This window comes from Sciurus vulgaris, assembly GCF_902686455.1.
Source record: "Sciurus vulgaris genome assembly, chromosome: 16".
NCBI classification, from domain to species: domain Eukaryota; kingdom Metazoa; phylum Chordata; class Mammalia; order Rodentia; family Sciuridae; genus Sciurus; species Sciurus vulgaris.
The window spans coordinates 54,105,625-54,127,291 of NC_136477.1; the positions used below are offsets into that span (position 1 = coordinate 54,105,625).

Here is a 21,667-nt window from a genome sequence, read left to right on the forward strand (position 1 = left end):
TGAGCATGATATTGCATCTGATTTCTGGTAATGGATGACAAGGATGGTGAAGACTTTTTAAAATCAATGGAGAAGAAAGAATCAATTGAACAGTAATATTAGTGTTAATTCAGTCCAAGCAGCTAAACATTGTTTGCCTTTTCACCTTTGAATCATTTTAAACAGGCTGAGCATTTGACTTGCATAGTATATATTATACCAAGTAGGTTTTTATGCAGTAATAAGCAGCATAATTTGAAGCAGTAAATGCTGGTAAACATAATACAGCGCTAAAGTGAAGAATCACGTGTTTTAACTTTAATCAATTACAAAACATAATGTTTTTCATTAATAAGAGAAAGAGAAAGGAGGGCAGAAGGAACTACAGCCTATGTTCCTGGCTTCCATGCCTGGGCACGGGTCTGGAGGGCTGCGGGTCCCGGGCCAGCCTGGGACCTCCCACCAGCTTCCCCGATGCACACGCCACCTGCGAGACACACAGCGTGGACTTGCCCTTGCTGGAAGCCACAGGCTCACCAAGGGCATGTTCAAGTCACATAGTAGGGACTTGAAAAACACCGTGCATTGCCAAAGGTCAGAGCTGCAACTGTGGCCATTTAATGACAATTATGTCTTCCTGTTTCTTAGGTTCACTGTCACTTTCTCCGGCACCCTCCCTCTGTAGAATGGAGTGATTGTTATTAACTGGAATTAGTTCTTCAACTTTTTTTTTTTTTTTGGTACCAGGGATTGAACCCAGGGGCATTTAACCACTGAGCCACATCCCCAGCCCTTTTTTGTACTTTATTTAGAGACAGGGTCTCGCTGAGTTGCTTAGGGCCTCACTAAGTTGCTGAGGCTGATTTTGAACTCGAGATCCTCCTGCCTCAGCCTCCTGAGCTGCTGGGATACAGGTGTGGTGTGTGCCACTGCAACCGGCAGTGATTCGACTTTAAGGCTGTTATTCTTCTAGCGGGGGAAGCTGAATCTTTTAATTAAATAAAGTGTTAGAATGGTAGATGTGGCTTTGGACTGTGGCCCAGTGCTCTGAGTGATCCGAGTTCACCATCCAGATGGGTGTAGTGATTGCAGGGCAGGTGAGGTTCAGCAATCTTGGGAGCCCCACGCTCTGTTAGTTAAGAATGCCAAGATTTTTCAGGGACCTGTCATTTCAGGCTAGAAGCTTCCGGGATGTGGCGGGGATAAGATGTAACCTGGTGTTTTGAGACTTCCATGGAAATGGGTTTCACGAGTTTACAATTTCGGAAAATAAGGCAATAACTAAAATATTGGTCGGTATTTCCCAGTCTTAATATGTACAAAGGAAACATTAACAGACTCAGGCTGAAGTGCTAAGCCTACAGCCCAAGAGGACTATGACAAAGACGGACCTCTCAGCTGAGGGAGATGGGTGCTTGGCTAGGCAGATCTAAAAATGGACAGTGGAGAGACCCAGGACAAAGAGACCAAGGACAGGGGGCAGGGGTGGACATCGAGTTCTCTGCCCTGGTGGCTAGTTAGAGCCTGCACAGGATAACAAGCAATCACACAGTCTGAGCAAACTCATTCACCTAGAAGAATCCATCACAACCAGGACTGCAAGTGGGTTGGACAGATCAATGAATGCCAAGGGCAGAGGTGGAAGAAGGGATGAGGCAGGAGACCCCAGCTGCCCACCTCTGCCCCTCACATGGTGCTGTTGGTGAGTTGCCGGGTCCCATGGAATCCTGTAGGAATGGTTCCCTCTGGAGTTGTGTAAGACTCGGGCCTGGTTAAGAGTGGTCAGGGGTGAAAAGCAGGATGATTCTGGAAGAGTATGTTTTGCTCCTGGGGTGCCTGCAACTGGGCTTTCTCCGAGCAGGACTGGAGGGGTTAGAAAAGTCATTCTGAGGGTAGGTTTCTGCTAGGAATCAGGGAGGAAAGCTCAGTGTTTTAAAAGTCTATTTTGTTAAAAGTAGTTGTATCTAGGCTGGGGTTGTGGCTCAGTGGTAGCAAGCTTGCCTAGCATGTGTGAGGTCCTGGGTTTGATCCTTGGCACCACATAAAAATAAAGGTATTAAAAATTTTTTTAAAAGTCTATTTTAGGGGCGTAGCAGTGGACTTAGGTCTTCTCTACGAGCAAGAGGGACAGGAAGTCACGTGAATTTAGGTGGGCACCAGAACCACAGGGAAAAAAAAAAATTTATATATTTCTATTTTTCCATTTGCCTATCCAGATCGATTAGTCTGGTGAGGGCTGAGTACACCTTCCACAGCAGTGGTAGCTCATGCAGGTTTCTAGCAAGGGCACCTGGACTCCATAAAATGGGCACAGATAGGAACAATACAGAAAAGCAATTTCCAATAAGAATACAAGGAGAATACAGTAATTCAATTTTAGAAATCTGTCTCTATTTACAGGTTTAAGGAGATACATTCAACAGAGACTTTAGATTTTGAATATTTTCTAAGGGAGCATTTCAAACAAACCCATAAGAAAGATGGGGGAGCTGGGTACAGTGGCATATGGCTGTAATCCCAGAGGTTTAGGAGGCTGAGGCAGGAGGATCACAAGTTTGAGGCCAGCCTCAGCAATTTAGTGAGACCCTAAGCAATTTAGTGAGGCACTTTCTCAAAATAAAAAATAAAAAGGGCTGGGGATGTGACAGAGTGGTTGAGCATCCTTCAGTTCAATCCCTAGTGCCACCCCCACACCCCCAAAAAAAAAGAAAAATTGGGAAATCCATTTTTGTGAGGTGAGTTCCAACGATTTCAACATATCTTTATTGAGTGTGTCCTAGATGCTCGACACTATTTGAGGAGCTAGGGATACAGTAAAAGAGAGGTAAGATGTCAGCTAATGGAGTTCACATTCCAGCATTCTGCACAGGGGTGTGTGTGTACATCTAGAAAATACACAGAGTGTCAGTTAGTAAAGATTACTGTGGACAAAAGAAAAAAATAATAAAGGTGACTAACAGTGGTTTTAGGGTTGATGTTATATGAAGACCTCTCTGAAGACAGTGTTCATTTGGATGGAGACCAAGTGGCAGGAGGAGGCAGCTATGCAACCATCTAGAACTCCAGGCAGAGCTCCTGGGGCGGGACTAAGCCTGGAGTGCTTGAGGAAAAAGATAACCACAGTGTTTGGCACAGAGAAAGCACGGTGCCCAGTGATACGAAACACTATCCAAGAAGTAGGCTTGGAAAGTAGATTTAAACCCTGTTCAAACAAGGCCTCTCAAGAAATCACAATTTTACCTGGTTGCGAATAAAGTCACGTCATTGTCTCCTTTATATTTTCAGAAAATGAAAGGATAAAATTCTTGCAAAGACATTTTTACAACATGTAAATGTTTTTACAAAATGTAATATTCATGATGAAGATTTTAGTTTTCCATGGTGTCTGGGTATAGAGAATGCTGCCCTGTCTCCTCCTCCCTCACTCAACTCAGACGCTAGTATAGCTTCTACTCTGGCCAGGTAATAAGATGGGTGGGGGAGAGACATAGGCAGTCAGCTTTCTGTCACTGTGACAAATGCTTCACATAAACTCCCTAAAAGGCGGAAGGTTTATTTTGGCTTATGGTTTCAGTCCATGGTCACTTGGCCCTGTTCCCTTGGATCTGTAGGGGCACAGTACATCACAGTGGGAGTGCGTGGTGGAGGAGGTCTGTCTACTTCATGGTGGTAGGGAATTAGAGAAAGAGAGAGGAGTGGGGTCAGGGTCCCAAAATCCCCTTCAAAGGCTCTCCCCTAAATAACTTTCTCCCACAAGGCCCTGCTCTCTCATGGTTTCTGTTTTAGTCAGGTTTTTTGCTGCTCTGACCGGAACAATTGTAGGGTAGGAAAACTTATTTGAGGGTTCATGGCTTCAGAAGTCTCAGACCACAGACATCAGGTTCCATTCCTCAGGGATCAAGGGGAGGCAGAAAGTCATGGTGGATGAGTGTGGCAGAGGTGAGCAGCTCACATGGTGATCAGGAAGCAGAGACTCCATTCTCCAGATACTAATATATACCCCAAAGCCACGCCCCAAAGCCACGCCCCCCAGTGCCCATCTCCTCCAGCCACACCCACCTGCCTCTAGTCACCAGTTAATCCCATCAGGGATTAACTCACTGATTGGGTTAAGGCTCTCACAACCCAATCATTTCTCCTCCAAACCTTACATTGTCTCATGCATGAACTTTTGGGGGCACCTAACATCCAAACCAGAACAGGTTCAAATACCTCCCTAAAGCACCACAGACTGAGGACTAAGCCTATAGCAAATAGGACTTTGGGGAACATTCTAGATTGATAGATGATGATAGCAAGTACACTAGAGAGTGAGCCCTGCCCTTAGAGAACTTGACAGCCTGTCAGGTCTTCAGTCAGTGAGCTTTGAACCAGACCTGCAGGCTCTGAATGTGGGATGGGGGCCCTTGAATAATCAGTGTGAATGTGTGGGGATAAGCTGCTGAAACAAGAGAGACAGACAATTTTGCTAGTTAAAGGTAACGAGAGAAGTGATAGAAATGAACTCTGATGCCTCTGATTTTGTAACAAATCATGAAGACATAATGCAAAAAAAATCTAAATAACAGAAAACATCAAAACTCTTCTTAGAGGAATGAAATATTTGCTGGTTAATATGGAAATTCTCTGTGTCTTCATCTCAAGGAGGAATATTTGTTAAAAACCCAACTTGTTTTTAAAATGATCCAAATGTAATCATTTGGAGAGGAAAATTACATGGAAGGTCCGTATTGAATTTTATTTATTTGTACATCTCTCTTTTGTGTTAGGAAAAAAAAAAAAAAAGAAGAAGCTTAAGCAATAGAAAAGAAGCCCATTAGGTTGACTCCTGACAATTGGAGAGAAAAGAAAAATGAAGCCACTGTGATCAGTCCAGAGTGGTGCATGTAGGTTACGATGACAGGCCAGCTTGCCTCAGTCAGGCCAGCTGAGCCAGCGGGAGCTGAGGTCACTGCTTGTTAATCATTTGTCAAAGTCTGCAGCAGGGCTTTATCAGATAATTATAGTTATAAGTATGTTTATATCACACAAACATGCGCCAAAGCTGTAAAGGATTCGGGCCCTAACACAATCTGCAATGACATTTTAAAAAACTACAGATAAGCAATAAATCATAAAGCAAACACTTGAGAAAATCATGCCATTGCTACTGCTTGGGAATTCTAGAATTATTTTCTTTTTTTCTCATAACCATTTAGAACCTTACAAAGCCTTTGTCTACATTCCCTCCGCTCCCTAATTTTCCAATGGATTGTAAAATAGCACATAGAGTCATCATTTGAAACGAAAGCCTGGTTATCGACTCTGTCCATATGAACAGAAAACCAGAATGTAATCACAGATTATTTTATAAAATTCATTCCTGAGCAAAAATAATCTTGTGCTGTTCTGAAGAATCTACATAAGCATATAAATAGATGCACCTAAGGGACATCTGTGAACTGGCAAACCAATAGATGGCATTTTAAAATAAATGACTTGAGGCTGCAAACGGCATCCATTTGCTCTGTTTGGCAGCCTGAAAGTTTACATGCTAGGGAACATTTCTCAACATGAATGAACTGTGAAATTGTTTCCTCCTACCCCACACTCCTCTAAATTACATTGGATTATGTTAGCCATTTCTGCACCTTGTCATAAAGGCTTTCAGCGCCCCAAGAGGCAGTGCCTGTAGACGTTGGAGGTCAGGGCCCCAGCATCTGAGATGCTGCCTATCACTAGATGTGTTAGGAAGAAATAATGGGAAAGACCACCCCCTGCCCGACAATGCATGGGAAGTGACAATGCATGGGAAGTGTTGCAAACCCAGAAATGCCAGGGAACGCGATGAGGTGAACCACATATATTTCAATTCCTAGATCGCAATCTCTCAGGAAAATGATCACCGTTGCATCCCACCTCCATCCAATGTCAAGTACGGCCCTTTGAGCGTAAGTGAATGATTTTACTGTGAAGAAAACAATCTATGAATATATGCAGCGTTTTAGCTATTTTCAACCCAGAGCCGGCTCTTCAGAACCTACATTTGCCTCCTCTGTGGATTGCGTACTATCTTTAATTTTAATCCTGCACACACAAAACGAAGAAGGCAGTGATGTCACAGAAAGGAAAATCTTTTCCAGAGCACAGCGGAAATGCAAGAGTTTGGGGGGTATTGGCTGTTTTGTCATTAATGAAGCTAATTGAAAGTCGACTTTCATAGGTACATATCTGGGCATGAGTACATGTAATTTAAACATCTTAGGGTTCTTAGGTCTTGAGTAGTTGTGGATATTTCACTGAAGGTAATGTGGCCATTTCACTTCCAAGAGGGCCATTGGCCACGCTGTCCTGCTGAACGAGCAGCACACACCTCCCCTCCCTGCTGGCTTGGCGTTCCTCTGATCACAGCCTGTCTGGACACATGCTGTTCTGGTACCGTTCACAGTCTCCACGTGTAGACTTTCCATCTAGCATTCAGGTTATCCAGGAGGGTGTATTTAGAGACTGACCTTCTTACCTATATCTTTTTCACCTTAATTATCAGTATCCTTTAACTATAAAGTTTAATTTTAAAGTTCTGTATTTTGAGACATAAAGCATAGGGTAGTATTTATATATTTATTATTTTATGGGGTGGTATTTATAAGAAATATAATAAATACAAATCTTAAGAAGAATAATTGCTTTCAATTTTAAGTTAAATTACATGTATTATATGATTCAATTTATCCCATTTATAGGATCATATATGCTGATCTCAGAATTTTATCATCTTCTGTATTTATGGCCCAATAATGCCTTCCTGTCGAATTCTCCATGCTTCTGAATTTATGAGCCAAGAGTCAAGCCATGTAATCTGCAGGTTTTCTGAATAGTTATGTACTAATTTTCTAGGAAACTGTGGATAGCCCATTGGCAATGGGGTTGATGGCCATTTTATTCTTTGCTTTAGAATTTGTCCTTTTTATTTCATTATGTGAATGTAAATTACTTTTTGCTGAGTGAATGAACAGGTAATTGGTTGCACAAGATATACAGTCTTGCTTTCTTGGTGAATTTTCTTACGTTCTATCATTTTGATATTCTAACTTTGGGAATCAACCAGTAAAAGGGACATTTAAAGTCACATACTACTACATCTAAGCATTCATTCATTCATTCACTAACCTATCTAATATTTATGAAGTATGTTTTCTATAGAGCTCAGTAAGATAAAAACAAGATGTGTGAACCTTTGATGGTAGGAGTCATTGTTCTAAATCTATAATGTGTCTCATTAAAGTCTCAGAATCATAAAGGTAGAATTGACCTCAGCAAGCATATAATTCAAATTCTTTCTTTTACACACGAGTGTGTTCACATTATTAAATGACATCTGGAGAGACTAGGGGACTTGTCTGAGATCATAGACTAGGTTGGAGGCAGAATTAGGCTGAGAATCAGGGCCCTTTCCTCCTTTTACTGAAACAAAGCCTCCACTTTCTAACATATATCACCTTCACTAGTTCACACTTCAAATTCTAAAATTTGTTATAAATTGGATGTCCAGTTTCCTTGAAAGCTTACTTTGTATACAGAAATGTTGAAACATATTTTTATATATACTGAAATTCCATTCTCAATTTTAAACTTCTTATGATATCTATTTATAAATAGAGAAAATTACCCTTAATGTGACTTGAAGAAAGAATGATGAGATCAGGTGCATAGATCAGGAACAATCAGAAGACTACTAAAGAACATTTACTCCACCCATATCATAATTCTGAGCCCCAATAGAATTCCTGTAAGCCATGGCTGGTCTCCTGGGAGCCATGTTAGTTTCCAGGGCTTGGTTCTTTGCTGTTTGGACCAGAAGTGGATACTTGGCTCAACCTAGACCAACCACATTCTCTCTCTTGGAACATAGAAACTGGGAATCAGATATAGTGTGTCAGCCTCCGCATGTACTTTGAACTGTAAACTCAAGAGCTGTCAGACAGCCATATGTGAACAGAGAAGCAGAAAGAGCTTAGAGAGAATGGAGCAGAATACAGGCGGAGGGAGCAGGGATGAGGTGTGGCTGCCTGCTGGCTTTTGGTCCCTACTCTCAGGACCCTCCTGAGGCCTGGCTGACCCTGGGTTCTGTGACATAGACCTATATTCTTACTTAACGAATCCCTTCTTCTGCCCCTTCTCTTTCCAGCTCTCTCAATACTAGCCAAGTCTTTTTTTTTTTTTTTAATATATAACAAAAGAGTCTTAACTCAGACATTATGTAACAGCAACCACGTCCTACAGCTAGTGCCACAGTGTTATCATGGATTTCTGTCTATTCCATGGGAAAATCGACAGTACAGGTTAAATAACTTGATAATGAAATGCATTTGGATAATGAGATGCATCCCAGTAACTCAGACTCTGTGTCTGGAGGTCAGAGAGACTTTCTCTTCAATGAATTCCTAGTGTATAACTAACAGTGAAAAAGTGATATTGACTATATGGATAAGCTACCTTATCTCAATCAGAAAGTCATGTAATACTATATGTATTTTAAAGCTCAAATTCAGATTTGCTTGTTTCTAATCAGCCTAAAATTGTGAGTTTTGTTTTTTTTTTTTTCTGGCATTGACAAGTGATTCAGGTATCAATTAGTTTTTGATGTTGTTTTTCAGTGGTGGGGATTGAATCCATGGTCTCAACCAATGATAGTTTTGAAATAATGAAATAATTTTGAGATTACCAACTTTGGAATTGAGAAAAAAGAATGATCACTTGAAGTTATATATATAAGCTATCTTGATAAATTTAAAAGGCAAATATATAGTTATATAATATATATTGCTTAAAATGTACCAAACATCAACTATCTATTAAAATGGAATATTTATGTAAATAAAATAATAATGAATAAACAATAGAGCTCACTCTGCTTAGAACTGTGCTAAGAATTTTTCACATATTAGTCCATCTGAACTTTCTTAAAATACGATGAGGCAATTATTATGTCTGAACTACTTTGAGTTAAAAGACTTGCTCAAAGCCCCACAGTGAGGTGTTTAAACTCACTAAAGCACAGTTTGAATAAGAAAAGTGGACGAACTAAGACTTTGAAGGAAAGGAATTTTGGATGCTCTTTGGAAATTTTGGAGAACAATTTCAGGAAACCAAGAAAAATGCACAATCTTCTCAATAATCTGTTTTTAAAAAGACCACTGAGATTATTAATGATTCTTACCGAGGGTTGGAAGGAGAAGGTGGATACATTTCTTTCTGGTAGTGACGACCCTGGTTGACAGGCTAGAAAAGATAAAACATTGGTGAGGCAGGTATTAATCAGGACAAGGCTCTTTATATATACTTTCACACACATTTCCAGTGCTGCAATTTTTTTTTTCAGAGACACAATCTGCAAGAAGGGGCTGAGTTTATCTTCCAGAATAGGCAAAGGATCTCTGGACGACTCAACAAATAGAAGAAGAGTGATATAAATGAGAAAACATGGGTTCCTTTAATGACCAGTGACTGGACTAAATAGCATATGGTGTCATCCAAGTTCACGAGTCAGAATCTTTGTCCTGGTGGAATTTTTATGCTACCAACATTCGTGGACATTTTCCAATAGAAACAAGATATCTTGTGCAAGTAATGCTGCATTGTGAGCATGAGCATGAGCAATAACCCAGAGGCCAGAGGAACAGGAAGTCTACTGAGGTCTCAATGTTAGTATGCCATCAATGAGCACTGCACCTGTAAATCTTAGGGCACAATGGTCATTTCCCCTGTGTATAATATAACTGTAAGCATGGATCAGGGAGCGGAGAAAAGTGATCACGGCATCTACAAAAATGTGAAATCTCATCTTTTCCTTCCACGAGACACCTTTGAGTGTCAATTTCATGATGTAGCTACAATTCTGTGTCCTTCAAGTCTCGCCTCTCACAGAACTTCGTCTCTCCCCATTGCTCTAGGATGGGAGAAGATTCCATTATATGGAATACAAATTCTCTTTTGAGCATGTCTCTCAGCATTTCCCTTGTATGGTTAACAACAATTGAATCCTAACATGGAAATTACTGCTCATGGTCTCATTTCACTAGCAGTGCTACACACTTTTGAATTCCATTCCAAATGTGACTTCCTTAGCCAAAGGGGGCCAGCATGGACACTCTCACGTGTAGCTCTGGGCCTGGGAGCTGGCCGAGGAAAGCAGTGTGGCAGTGGTACCAGTTCAAAAAGAACTCATCTTCCTTACTTTCCATATTGCTTATTTGAATGGATTCTAAAATATTAATGGTGGGGGTGATGGGAATTCTTCAGAGTAAACTGTCTTCCTTTATAAATAATCTCTTGGAAGTGTTCCTTTAATTTAAATCAAACACCCGCCCGTCTGATCATCACAGTCACTTAGCCTGCCTACCTGTGATGTGCCATGAATTTCAATGGACTCAGATACTTTGGTAATTGAACCAATATCAACGCATCAACATTTCAGTAATAAGAAACAACAGCTGGGAGAACAGTGGAAGGAAAACCATGTCATAAGACATATTTGATCTCGCTAGAGAAATAAGACTTTCAGCAATTTGCAAGTGAAATTTAGTTCTGTGATTTAGGCTTTATTATTTCCCAGCAAAAAAAGAAATTACCAAGCAAAGGGGGCCAAACAGGTTCTCTGGACCAATGTGTGCTGGTGTAGTGATACTCCTGACAATAAATTCATTGGTATTCGTTCGGTATTTCAGCTGCACTCAGGTCTCCAGTGAATGGACTTCTGCCTATTTATTTTCAGAGGTGTTTCCATAACTCTCCAGGCATCATCGTCCTGATATTCCATCAAATGCCCACTTCTTAATTTTATGCTATTAATTCTGTTTATACTCATCCCAAGTCTTTATTCCAAATGGCTTACTCCATCCCTGGGAGCTCCTGTCTGGTTTGTGGCTTTGGCGCTCACAGGCTGCCCATTCCCATATTTGCTCACATTTATATAAAACAGATTCAGTGATACCAGGAGTGAAAAAATTCACATGCATAGTGATTTTTAAGTGTTAGAAAATAAGTAAAGAAAAACAACCTGTGGAAGCTTCTCAAAGCAGCAAGAACTGCTGACACAAATAGATAGAAAGATGGAGTGACTGTCTAGCCGAAGCAAGATGTCCCCACCCACAAATGGCTCAGGACATGCTACCCCAAATATGGGCACCTTGGCATTTGGGAAAATGGCAGAAGCAGGAAGGTCACTCTCACCTTCCCTTGCTCTTCTCCCCTAGGGACCTAGGGAGGATTTTCCGTCCTGCCTCTGAAGCAGGTCAGGAGACCCTCATGCACCCTTCTACCCAGGAGAAAGGAGCCTCCTTATCTCTGGAGACAAGGCCTCCCTGAGAAGAAACAGAACAAAAGGTCTTGTTTCTTCTAGTTCATTTCCGTTAGCTCATCTCCCCTTTGTCCAACAATCTTTCTTGACTTTCCATTCTTTGTCAAGCCCAGCATAAAAACAAGCAGATTAACCATTTCTCTGGGCCTTCAATTCTTTACAAAGGCTCCTGTGTCACGCGACACTTAAATAAGTTTGCCTCCTTTTATCTTTTGTTATAGGGGCCTCAGTCATGAACCTAGGATGGGGGAGGAAAAATATCTTTTCTGTCCATATGCAGCAGCCAATCAATTTTTAGGTAGGTAATATCCTGTAAAAGTATCCATAAGAGAAAATAAAATTTGTTGTTTTTTGATTTTGGAATGCAGTCACATTTAGAGGATACCATAAGTAGATACAGAGAGAAAGAAACCAATATCTACTACAACAATAATAATAGTAACTGGTATTTCTTGAGCATTTACTCCATGCAAATTCTTGATAGATATTCTCTCATTGGATCCTCAGAGCAATTTTATGAAGTCAACAGAACTAACGACTCTGTACAACAGAAGAAGACATTCACACACTGGTTACTAGCCCAAAGTCATGCCAGCCAGGAAACAGCGGTGCCAGAATTTGAACCCAGTCTGTCTGATTCCACAACTCATCCTTTGAAACGCTACACTATAGGGTTTAACCCATATTGGGAATTGACACAGAAAGTTGAATACAACATTTCTGAATAACAAATGTAGCAAAATCCATTCAGTGTATGATGGAAAAAAAAAAAAAGAAATGATCCTGAAATACACTTATTTGACATATACATGACTACTTCCTTATTATAAATTAAATTTATCTGATTTAATTCTTATGACGTCACTATATATTTAAAAGAAAAAAAGTCTTGCTGCACCGCTAAATTTGGGACAAACTTAAGATATAATACACAGTACTCTGAGAATAAGGAAACTTTGTTTCCTGGGATGAGGTGACTTTCATAGTCACCAAACAGAATAATTCGTACATTGCAGTATTTTTTCCTGACAGCATAGATATTATACTGGCTTTAATATCAACTTTCATGTATCATTTCTATAGTCAAATCAGTACGTCTGCTCACCTAATTTATCTATAGCTTAGCACCATCAACTACTTACCTTTTAGATTTAGGAAGATTAAAAGAAAACTCATTATACCCAAAGAGAGCTGAGAAGTTAATGAATCTGTAGTTCAGAAGAAATTAAGACCTATTAACTATAAAGTGCCTGAAATGCCAGTGTATTGTGTTTTAGACACACAGCAGGCAGGAATCGTGTAAAACAGACACGCTCTTGTGGAAGGAAATGGAACAGATCCGAGGAAAGCCGGACCTCGTCCTTTTGGTGGCGCTGTTGCTATGCACTAGTGCCAGGAAACCAGCACTCATAAAATTAACTACCACAGAGCAGGAGAGACTGCTTTTTCTATGATCAAGCTGCTAGAAATTTGGAGGTGAGGGAGAGAAGTGAAGGCTAAACAAAAGAACAAGAGAGAAGATAATCCTGCTATGTTAAAAGGTAAAACAATATTTTTATGTTCTTATGTAAAACCCATGAAAATGGCAATAATGTGAGGTTAATCAAGACCATAAATAACTTGTCTGAGAACCTCACCATATGCTTGTAATTTTATTAAGTGTATTTTGCTTCATTTTTTCTCCAAATATTATGCTCTGCAACATGCCATGCTGATGAATGCATGAGATTTTTCCTTCCTTCCTTCCTTCCTTCCTTCCTTCCTTCCTTCCTTCCTTCCTTCCTTCCTTCCTTCCTTCCTTCCTTCCTTCCTTCCTTCCTTCCTCCCTCCCTCCCTCCCTCCCTCCCTCCCTCCCTCCTTCCAAGCTGAGAAGACTTCTATGACTTTGGGGCATCTGCTCACAGGGTGGCACACATTAGGCATGCTTTTCTTGAATTTAGGTTCATGGAAGGACAGAAAAATAACCAAACACTGAACTAATGTAAGAGCTCATCTTTAAAGCTCTGTGGGGGTCCGTCTGGATGTCTGTGTTTAAGTTCACATTAAAAACAAACTGGGGAGAATCTCTGCCCACCCTTACAGCCCTTGGTAGCCATAAAAAGCAAAAATGTCCTAGAAATCTCTTGCAATCACTCAAGTGGGCTTTTGAGGAGAACAACCTCAGGAGAGTGGCAGTTTACAGTCAGCGTGAGCTTATTCTCCGAAGCCCTGGGCGCGCATGTCCTGTGACTCATTCAATTCACACAGTGGCAATATGAGGGGGCTCTTTTATGATGCCCATTTTACAGGTGATGCCAGTAAACGACAGAGCAGGGATTTGGGCCCAGGTAGAGTTTATGTCCTTTTGGTACGTAATCTGTGTACATTAATGACTATTCCTTTTCCTTAAAATGAACACACACACACACACACACACACACACACACACACACACACACACACCACATGCATGGCATGGTTTTATGTTATTGTCAATCAAAATCTCTCACCAAGATAAAATTCATTTAAAAATTCATTATAGGTAATTCCTTACTCCCTTCCTAAGGCTTCATAGAACCCAGGGTTTGAATACATCTCATGAGATCTACTTCTAACGCAAACCCTCCAAAATTGATTACTTGCAGCCTGGTTTCCACAGAAGTTGTAAAGTATTGTTTTAATTGAATTTTTAAAGTTAGAAACTTTGAAAAACTTGTCTGTCAAAGGCCAGTGGATTTCTCAGGCGACTTGATTTATTTAGCAAGAGATGCCCACAAAAGCCAATTTGCTAGAAGAAATACGGTTACATTTAATTACACTTTTAAATGACTAATTTATTACATCTAAACACCTTTTAGACAGCATATGTTGCTCTGAACGGTGTGAAGGCTGAGGAAGCCTGAGGGTCAGGATTTGGTCTGTGTGGAGGCCGGGTGAGGACCCTCCCTCCTGACAGGCCTCTGGCTCTATCTCTGCTCCTCGCCACTGCCTAGCAGGCCTGGCTCAGAGAGGTTTCCCTCTGGTTGTGTATTTAATATCCACTTATCAGATCTTGAATATAAAATATTACCTGAGTCACTCAAGATTTATTGAAGCAAAACAAAGCAGATGTTCGATTTCGAAGTTTTGATGAAAACTACCTTAGAGTAAAAGAAGAAATAAATTTTTGCGTTATCGATTCATTCATTCAACCAATAACTGGTGACCAGCAGTGAGACCCCAGCCAGGCCAGTCCTCAGCACTAAAGGTCGGAGAGGATGAGGGCGTTCTGCCCTCAGGCACTCACGCCCCAGCCTGGGATATCACTGACTTTGGACATTCCATGTTGTAAATGCTACAACGGAGCCCATTCATGGTCGGGGAGGCTGTGCACCAGCCAGGTGGGGGGTATGTGGGAATCTCTGTGCTTTTCTTAGTTTTGTGGTGATCCCAAAACTGTTCTGAAAAATAAGTTCTTGAATTAAAAAAAGTAGCCGTCAAACAAGCCAACAAACAAGAAAAAACACCAAGTAGCTGTTTTCTAGGTAGAAAAGAAGGATGAGCAATGGCATGATTGAATAAAGAATGTGGCTCTAGTGACAGGCAAGATGGCTCCCCTAATGACGCGTAAAAAGACTCTTCCAGGGATGAGGCCAAATGGCTGCCTTAGTTTCAGGCAAGATGTCTCCCCAAGATGGCTCCCTTAGTGAGGGGAGAGATGGCTCCTTTTGTGACCAGCAAGAGGTGCAGTGTGGCTAGAAGAGAAAGTAGTTCTCCTTTGTGTTGGATGCAGGGTGGGTAGTCACTGGCAGACAAATAAAACCCATTCCCAGTCCTATGCAAGGTGATGGAATAAAGGTACTAAGAGGAAGTTAATCCTGCTGAAGGAGAGAGTCTGTGCTCATCTCCACAGACTTAATTCTGCTCCTTTTCAGAGCTTGAACTTCCTTCCCTCTTGTCTACATGGTGAATTTGTGTTCATTCTTAAACTTCAGCATAACTGTGGCCTTGTCTATGAAAACGTCCCTCAAACTCACAGGCAGAATTAACTGCTCCCTCTCATGTGTTCCCGTAACTTCATTCTGTTATCTCTCACCACCCTGCATTACAGTGTGCTTTTACCTTTCTGCTTCCCTCCACAACGGTGAACATCTCAAGATGGGTAAACCCCTATTTGGATCCCTAGCTCTCAACCTAGTCCATAGCATATTGTACTACTCCAATGATAATAACAATAACACCAACAATAATAATAAAACAAGTAAGCTTATAGTAATAATAAACAAACAAATAAGCTTGTAGTGAGAGTTACCATGCAGATATGCTTGGATCTAAGGGCAAAGGAGAAACTGTCTCTCTTATGGTGGGAAGGGCTGCAGAAGACTTTTGAGTTGTCCTGAGGGATAATCAGGCGCAAGATCCAGGGATATGCATAGAGTGGATTTAGGAAATTGTAACTGGCACTAACTCATGGATGGAAAGGTGGGGTGTAGTAAGAGATGAGGCCGAGATGGGAGCAGGTCTCAGGTCATGGGTTCCTTCTATGCCAAATTAAAGAGTCAGTGGGGAGTCACCAAGGGGCTTCATGTAGGGAAGAGATTGGATCAGGCCTAGGCTTTAGAAGAAGGCTACTGTGAATAACAGTGGTAATAACAGCAACTCAGCTCTGATTATTAAATGCTTATTACATTTCAGATACAGTGCCGAGGGCTTTACAAGGTCATAGCTTGTATCTGAACTGTGACACTGACTTCAGAGCAAGTGCTCCTAACCACCAGGCTACGGGGCTCGAACTGAAGGCACAGAGATGCTGAGGGACTGTTGAAGGAATTCAGGTGAAAAAAAACTTGCCAAGATATCAGGTAGCAAGTGTTAAGAGTAAAAAGAAGGGAGGGGTCCCAGGATTTGGAGACCAGTGGGTATGTGGGATGGAAAAGTGGGAGAAGTGGAAATGCTTTCCAAATTCCTGGCCCAGGTGCCAAGGTAGGTGGTGGTGCCACTCACTGAGATGGAAGAGGAGGAGGATATCATGGTGATAAAGTCCTGAGTTCCTTTTTTCTGTTTCATTGTTCCTGTACAGTTTCTAAAGAGAAAGCCACAAGCTCTCAGAAAGACAGAACGATGCTTGTAAATTGCTCTATTTAAACTCTATACGAGCAGCAGGATGCAGAGTTCATTAAGGAATGCAATTTCCCATTCGTTGATAGTTCCAACATTGGAATAGACTGAATTCGATGCAATAATAAACATATCTTATGAATACAAGAGGTAGGATTTTCAATATTTTCTTTGTCTAAAAAATGGACTGTTTTCAATTTCTTATTTGGTCAAATAGAGGGTTATTAAGTTCATTACCAGGAGTGTTATTTTGACTGTATCCTTTTAGAGTGGAGTAGTTGTCATGCAGGAGACTTCAGCCCTTGCCAGAACAGGACAGTGATGGGAACACGGTATCCAGGGCAACCAAGAGTTCAGACTTCTCAGTCCATAAATAATCATTCCTCAGCTTGCCCTTTGAAATGTTGGTCTCCGAGCGGCTTCGTGACAGAATGAGCTCTGCCAGCGAGGCCACCGTTCTCTTTCTTACTTGGGGTTTAAATGGCTGCCCAGGACTATTTTATAAGGAAGGCAATGTTTCAATTCCATCACAAATTCCACCAGCCGAAGTCTGCAGCTGACTCTTACGATCTTAGCTCTGGCTACAAGGATATTCAGTAACCAGAGTAACCAGGACAGGGATGTTTTTCTGGGTAGGGGGATACTTTTTGGCATCAAGGTTGCTTGAGGCATTAGATGAGCTTGATATCTGTGTTTAATGAAACCACAATTGAGGCAATCTGGAGGGCAGGAAAGGTGGAGATGAAAACTACCAATTAAAAAGTGGTATCACTTTTCTTTCCCTTGACATCTCCTTGGAGCCGATTTGAATTCCTCCATCATAAAGACTTGCAAGTTCTCTCAGCAGCACAGAAGTCTCACCTTCCAATAGATATCCACAGTGCTCATTTGACAATTAACTCATGCATTAAGAAGTCACTGTATATAGTGGTTAGGAGCTCAGACTCGGGAGTCAGTAGGTTGGAATTGTCTTGCCAGAGTCTCAATGTTAGCTGGGCACAGCTGTGCACACCTGTGATCCCAGCTTATTGGCAGTCTCAGGCAGGAGGATTGCAAGTTTGAGTCAGTCTCAGTAATTTAGTGAGACCTTCTCTCTCTCTCTTTCTCTCTTTTCCTTCTGACATACACACACAAAGGCTGGGTCTGTAGCTCAGTGGTAGAGCATTTGTCTTGCATGCAGTGCACTCGGGCCTTAGGTTCAGTCATCAGCACAACATACAAAAAGTTTCAATGTTCTCATGAGCATTAGGTGTCAGGGTCCCTGAAGTTTTGCAAATCTACAAAGATGCTAGAGATACAGAAAAAACTGGCTATCATATACAAAAAGTATTTGCAAAACTAATATATACTTGGCAAATACTTAAAACATAACTTCTGTCAACTGTACTTTAATCTTTAAATATATATGCAAGACTCAAAGTTATATGATTTTATGTTTCCTTTCAAAGAAATATAGCAAAAAGGTTATATTTATAGGCAAAAGTATATTTTAATATGTTAGGATGTTGAAAGTGACTTTTTTTATTTTTTATTTTTGGTACTGGGATTGAACTCAGGAATGCTTTATCACTAACCTATACCCCAAGTCTTTAAAACTATTTTTTTTTTTTTTTTAATTTTGAGACAGGTTCTCAGTAAGTTGCTGAGGCCAGCCTTGAACTTGTGACAGTCCTGCCTCAGCCTCCCTGTTGCTAGGATTACAGGCATGCGCCACCACTCCTACCAGGCTGGATGTGGCTTTAGGTGCAAATGTTCCCTGGATTTATGGAGAGCTTAAAATAGCTTTAGACGCTTACAAGAATGGTGGTTTTAATTACTATTAATATAGCCATGATTTTATTCTGCCTTTTGACATATCCTGTGCCATACTGGACTGTTCTATTGATGTTTATACTTTGTTTTTCCAACTAAGCCATAAGATCTGAGGATAATATTGTAGATAATGGACAGATCTGTGGCTCCGTTCTGGGATCCACCACTGGCCAGGTATAGAAATTTGGGCCCAGGGTTCAGTTTGTTTAATTGGAAAATGGGAAGACTAAGACCTGCCTCGACTCCTCTGCTGGGCCATAGCGAGGTGATACCCATACTTAAAGTGACATATGGGGAGAGAAGCCTTTGAGGTACTCACGGTGCTACCATGGCCATCAGACACAGGCAGGAGTCAGTCAATATCTAGGACTAGTACAGAAGGTTCTTTTCTGTCCTCAGATCTGAGCAATACTTAGTGTTTCTACAGTCTTTTCCCTTTTGCTCATTCATTTTTAAAAAAATATTTAACAAACATTGAGCCTTTTTCATGTGGTACAGGACTTGTGCTAGGAGCAAGAATACCATGAAATATCCAGAGTCTACCGCAAAGTTATTATTATTTTCTCTCAGTGTGTGGTTTTATCTATTGTTGCTAGAATTTGAATGCATCCCCCAAAGTCCACATGTTAGAAACTGAATTGCCAGTGCAATAGTGTTGAGAGGTGAGAGCCTTAAGAAATGATTAGGCAGAGTCTTTCTTCCTGAATGGATTCATCCCATTAACTGGGAGGGGTCGGTTACCAGGGGAGTGGGGAACCTAATAAAAGGATTAATTCTGTCTCCTTCCTCTTTCTCCTGCTCTGTTGCCCTTCTGCCTTCTATCACAGGAAGAAGCAGAAAGAAGACACTGGCAGATGAAGTCCCTAGACCACGGACTTTACAGACTTTAGAATTGTAAGAAATAGATCTTTGTTGTTAATAAATTGCCTGGTCTCATGTATTCTGTTATAGTAGCACAAAACGGACTAAGTCACGTATACGTTTTCTGAGGGTAAATGAGACAATTTGAGAAGAGACATTGGCATCTGCTGCTTTCTGCCCCCAGCCCTCAAACACTGTTCCAGAATGGGAGCTACATATTTCTTGTGGGGAGTGCTCTCATTTTGGCTCTAGTTTTCCCTGACAAGGTTGGGTTTCATTAGACAGAAGCCTGCCCCCCTCCCCCCTTAAGGCAGGGATAAGAATGTGAAGCACAGGACTCACAGGGGGCAGGCAGGAGTTCCAGGTGGTGGTGTCGTCGCTGCTGGTACTTATGCTGACGTTACAGTTGTCAACCTGGGAAGCGCTCAGGCCGTGGGGAGCCCCAGCGTCCTCCAGGTCTTCGTTCTGTTGTCGCCGTAAGCTTGCCAGCATCTGCAACTCAGATTCACTCATCTGGCTGGGCTGGTAGTTTCTCCAGTTGTATTCCTGACCGAGAAAGAGGGAAATGATGGCACAAAGGGTCACCAACAAGTGCTATTCCACAGACCTCACCCCTAGGGCAGCTCCCCTGACAGGAGCCCAGATTTTTACCTCTCTTTTAAAGAGGTACCTTCCCCACCTGCAGCCTCCTGTCCTTTTGCTCCTGGGGTGCCTGTGACACTGTCCTTCACTGAGGTCCTCAGAAGCATCAGAACTGTGCCTCCTTAGTTCCTGTGTATGTGCTGCCCCTGTGCCCCGCCTCTGATAACCGCTAGGTATCCTTCAGGTCCCAGACCTGGTGTCTCTTCCTCAGGGAAACCCTTTTGGACAACGACAGATGGGGTTGGCTCCACTGTTGTGTGTTCTCATGGAGTCTAAACATTTTCACTCCCAGCACTTCCTGCGATTGCAGTTGCGTGATCGTTTCCAGGGTTCACAGGTGGACCGTGAGCTCAGCAGGAGAAAGCACCAAGACTGTGTGTATGACTCCCTCTGTATTTGGCAGGTCTGGTGCCTAAGAGGTGTTCCACCAGTATTTGTGGATTCACTGAATAAATACTATTTCGAAGCTGTTTTATTTTTTCAAGAAAAAAATCATTTTCCATAAGAAAGCCCAGTTCAGAAGGGAATTGATGGATTTTGGCATTGTTGACCATTAAGACCAAATATATTCAAATTGCAGTGAAATTTAAAAATGTTAAAAGCCATCAGATAAAACCTGAGTGCAAGAAGGGAACGTGTATGGTCTGGAAGATGGAAAGGCCTTACAGCGACAAGAAACACCAGTGCTGATGCAGTCTGTGCCATCCATGTAAAGAACCCCACTGCAGATCTTTAGAGGCCAGTACAAACATTATTTCAATGTACAGAACAGAAATTGGTATATGAAAACTTCAAACCTTGTTATTTCCTTTCTCTGGTTCAGACCAGATTTGAAAGCAAACGTTAATTTTAACATTGATGAAACATCAGCATCATAGATGATCAGTGTGCTTTATATCCAGGACTGGTAAACAACTTAAAAGCAATTTTGAGCTGGGCATGGCTGCGCATGCCTATAAGCCCAGCAGCGTGGGAGGCTGAGGCAGGAGGACTGCAAGTTCAAAGCCAGTCTCAGCAACTTAGGGAGATCTTATACTAAAATTAAAAAAAAATAAATAAAAAAGGGCTGGGGATGTGGCTCAGTGGTTAAGAGCCTCTGGGTACAATCCTGGTACAAAACAAACAAAGAGCAATTTTGAAATTTTCTTGTGCATCTAAGAAATACTGGTTGTTCTCACACAGATCTTTTCCCAAGACGTACTAGAAGTTTTAGACAGTCCAATCTCTACACTTACTTTCTCAGAGAACCCTTTTGAGATAGCTCCTGTCTTCTCCTGCTTCTTTTTTGCCTCATAGGGATGTTAAAAAGTTAGAAAACTATTTCAAAAATAATTTTTGGAGTTCCTATGGTATAAATGCTTTTAAATAAAGCATTATCATCATCATAATTTGAGGTTTTTAAAAGCTTATTATCTAATAATGTGGAGTTTTTTTTCTGGAAAATTGCCAATGGAAACTCAGTTGAATCCTTATGCTTACGGCTCCAGCAGTGTGATACCGTGAGAGTTCAGGCAATCTTTAGGAGGATTCATGAGTATTTAATATGCTTTGAGAGGGTTCTTGGGGAGAAAAGCAAATATCACAAATTTTGTTTCAATGAAATAATGCTAAAAAAAGGAAATATTTTAAATTCAAAAGAAGTAGTTGAAGGGACAAATACACACATAAAAAGATGTTGGACATCATTATCATTAGAGAAATACAACTCAAAACCACAATGAGGTCCCTTTCACTCCAATGAGATTGTTATAATAAAAAGATAGATTTGCCTGTAATCCCAGCAGCTCAGGAGGCTGAGACAGGAGTATTGCAAGTTTAAGGCCAGCCTCAGCAACTTGGAAAGGTCCTAAGCAACTTAGTGAGACCCTGTCTCAAAATAAAAAGTAAAAAATGGGTTGGGGATGTGGCTCAGTGGTTGAATATCTTTGAGTTTGATCCTTGGTATTCCACCCCCCCCAA

At 41.3% G+C, this 21,667-nt stretch overlaps 1 protein-coding gene across 3 annotated transcripts in view; it reads right to left on the reverse strand.

Annotated features, from left to right (window-relative positions):
• CFAP20DC (CFAP20 domain containing) overlaps nt 1-21,667 on the reverse strand; it is a 226,806-nt gene that overhangs the window by 37,416 nt on the left and 167,723 nt on the right. For all 3 annotated transcript variants that reach the window (XM_079114399.1, XM_079114398.1, XM_079114397.1), the window contains 2 exons: nt 19,409-19,612; nt 9,179-9,240 (listed from right to left, as the gene is read on the reverse strand). In XM_079114399.1, coding sequence (XP_078970525.1) covers nt 9,179-9,240; nt 19,409-19,612 — 266 coding nt within the window. The remainder of the gene's footprint in view (nt 1-9,178; nt 9,241-19,408; nt 19,613-21,667) is intronic.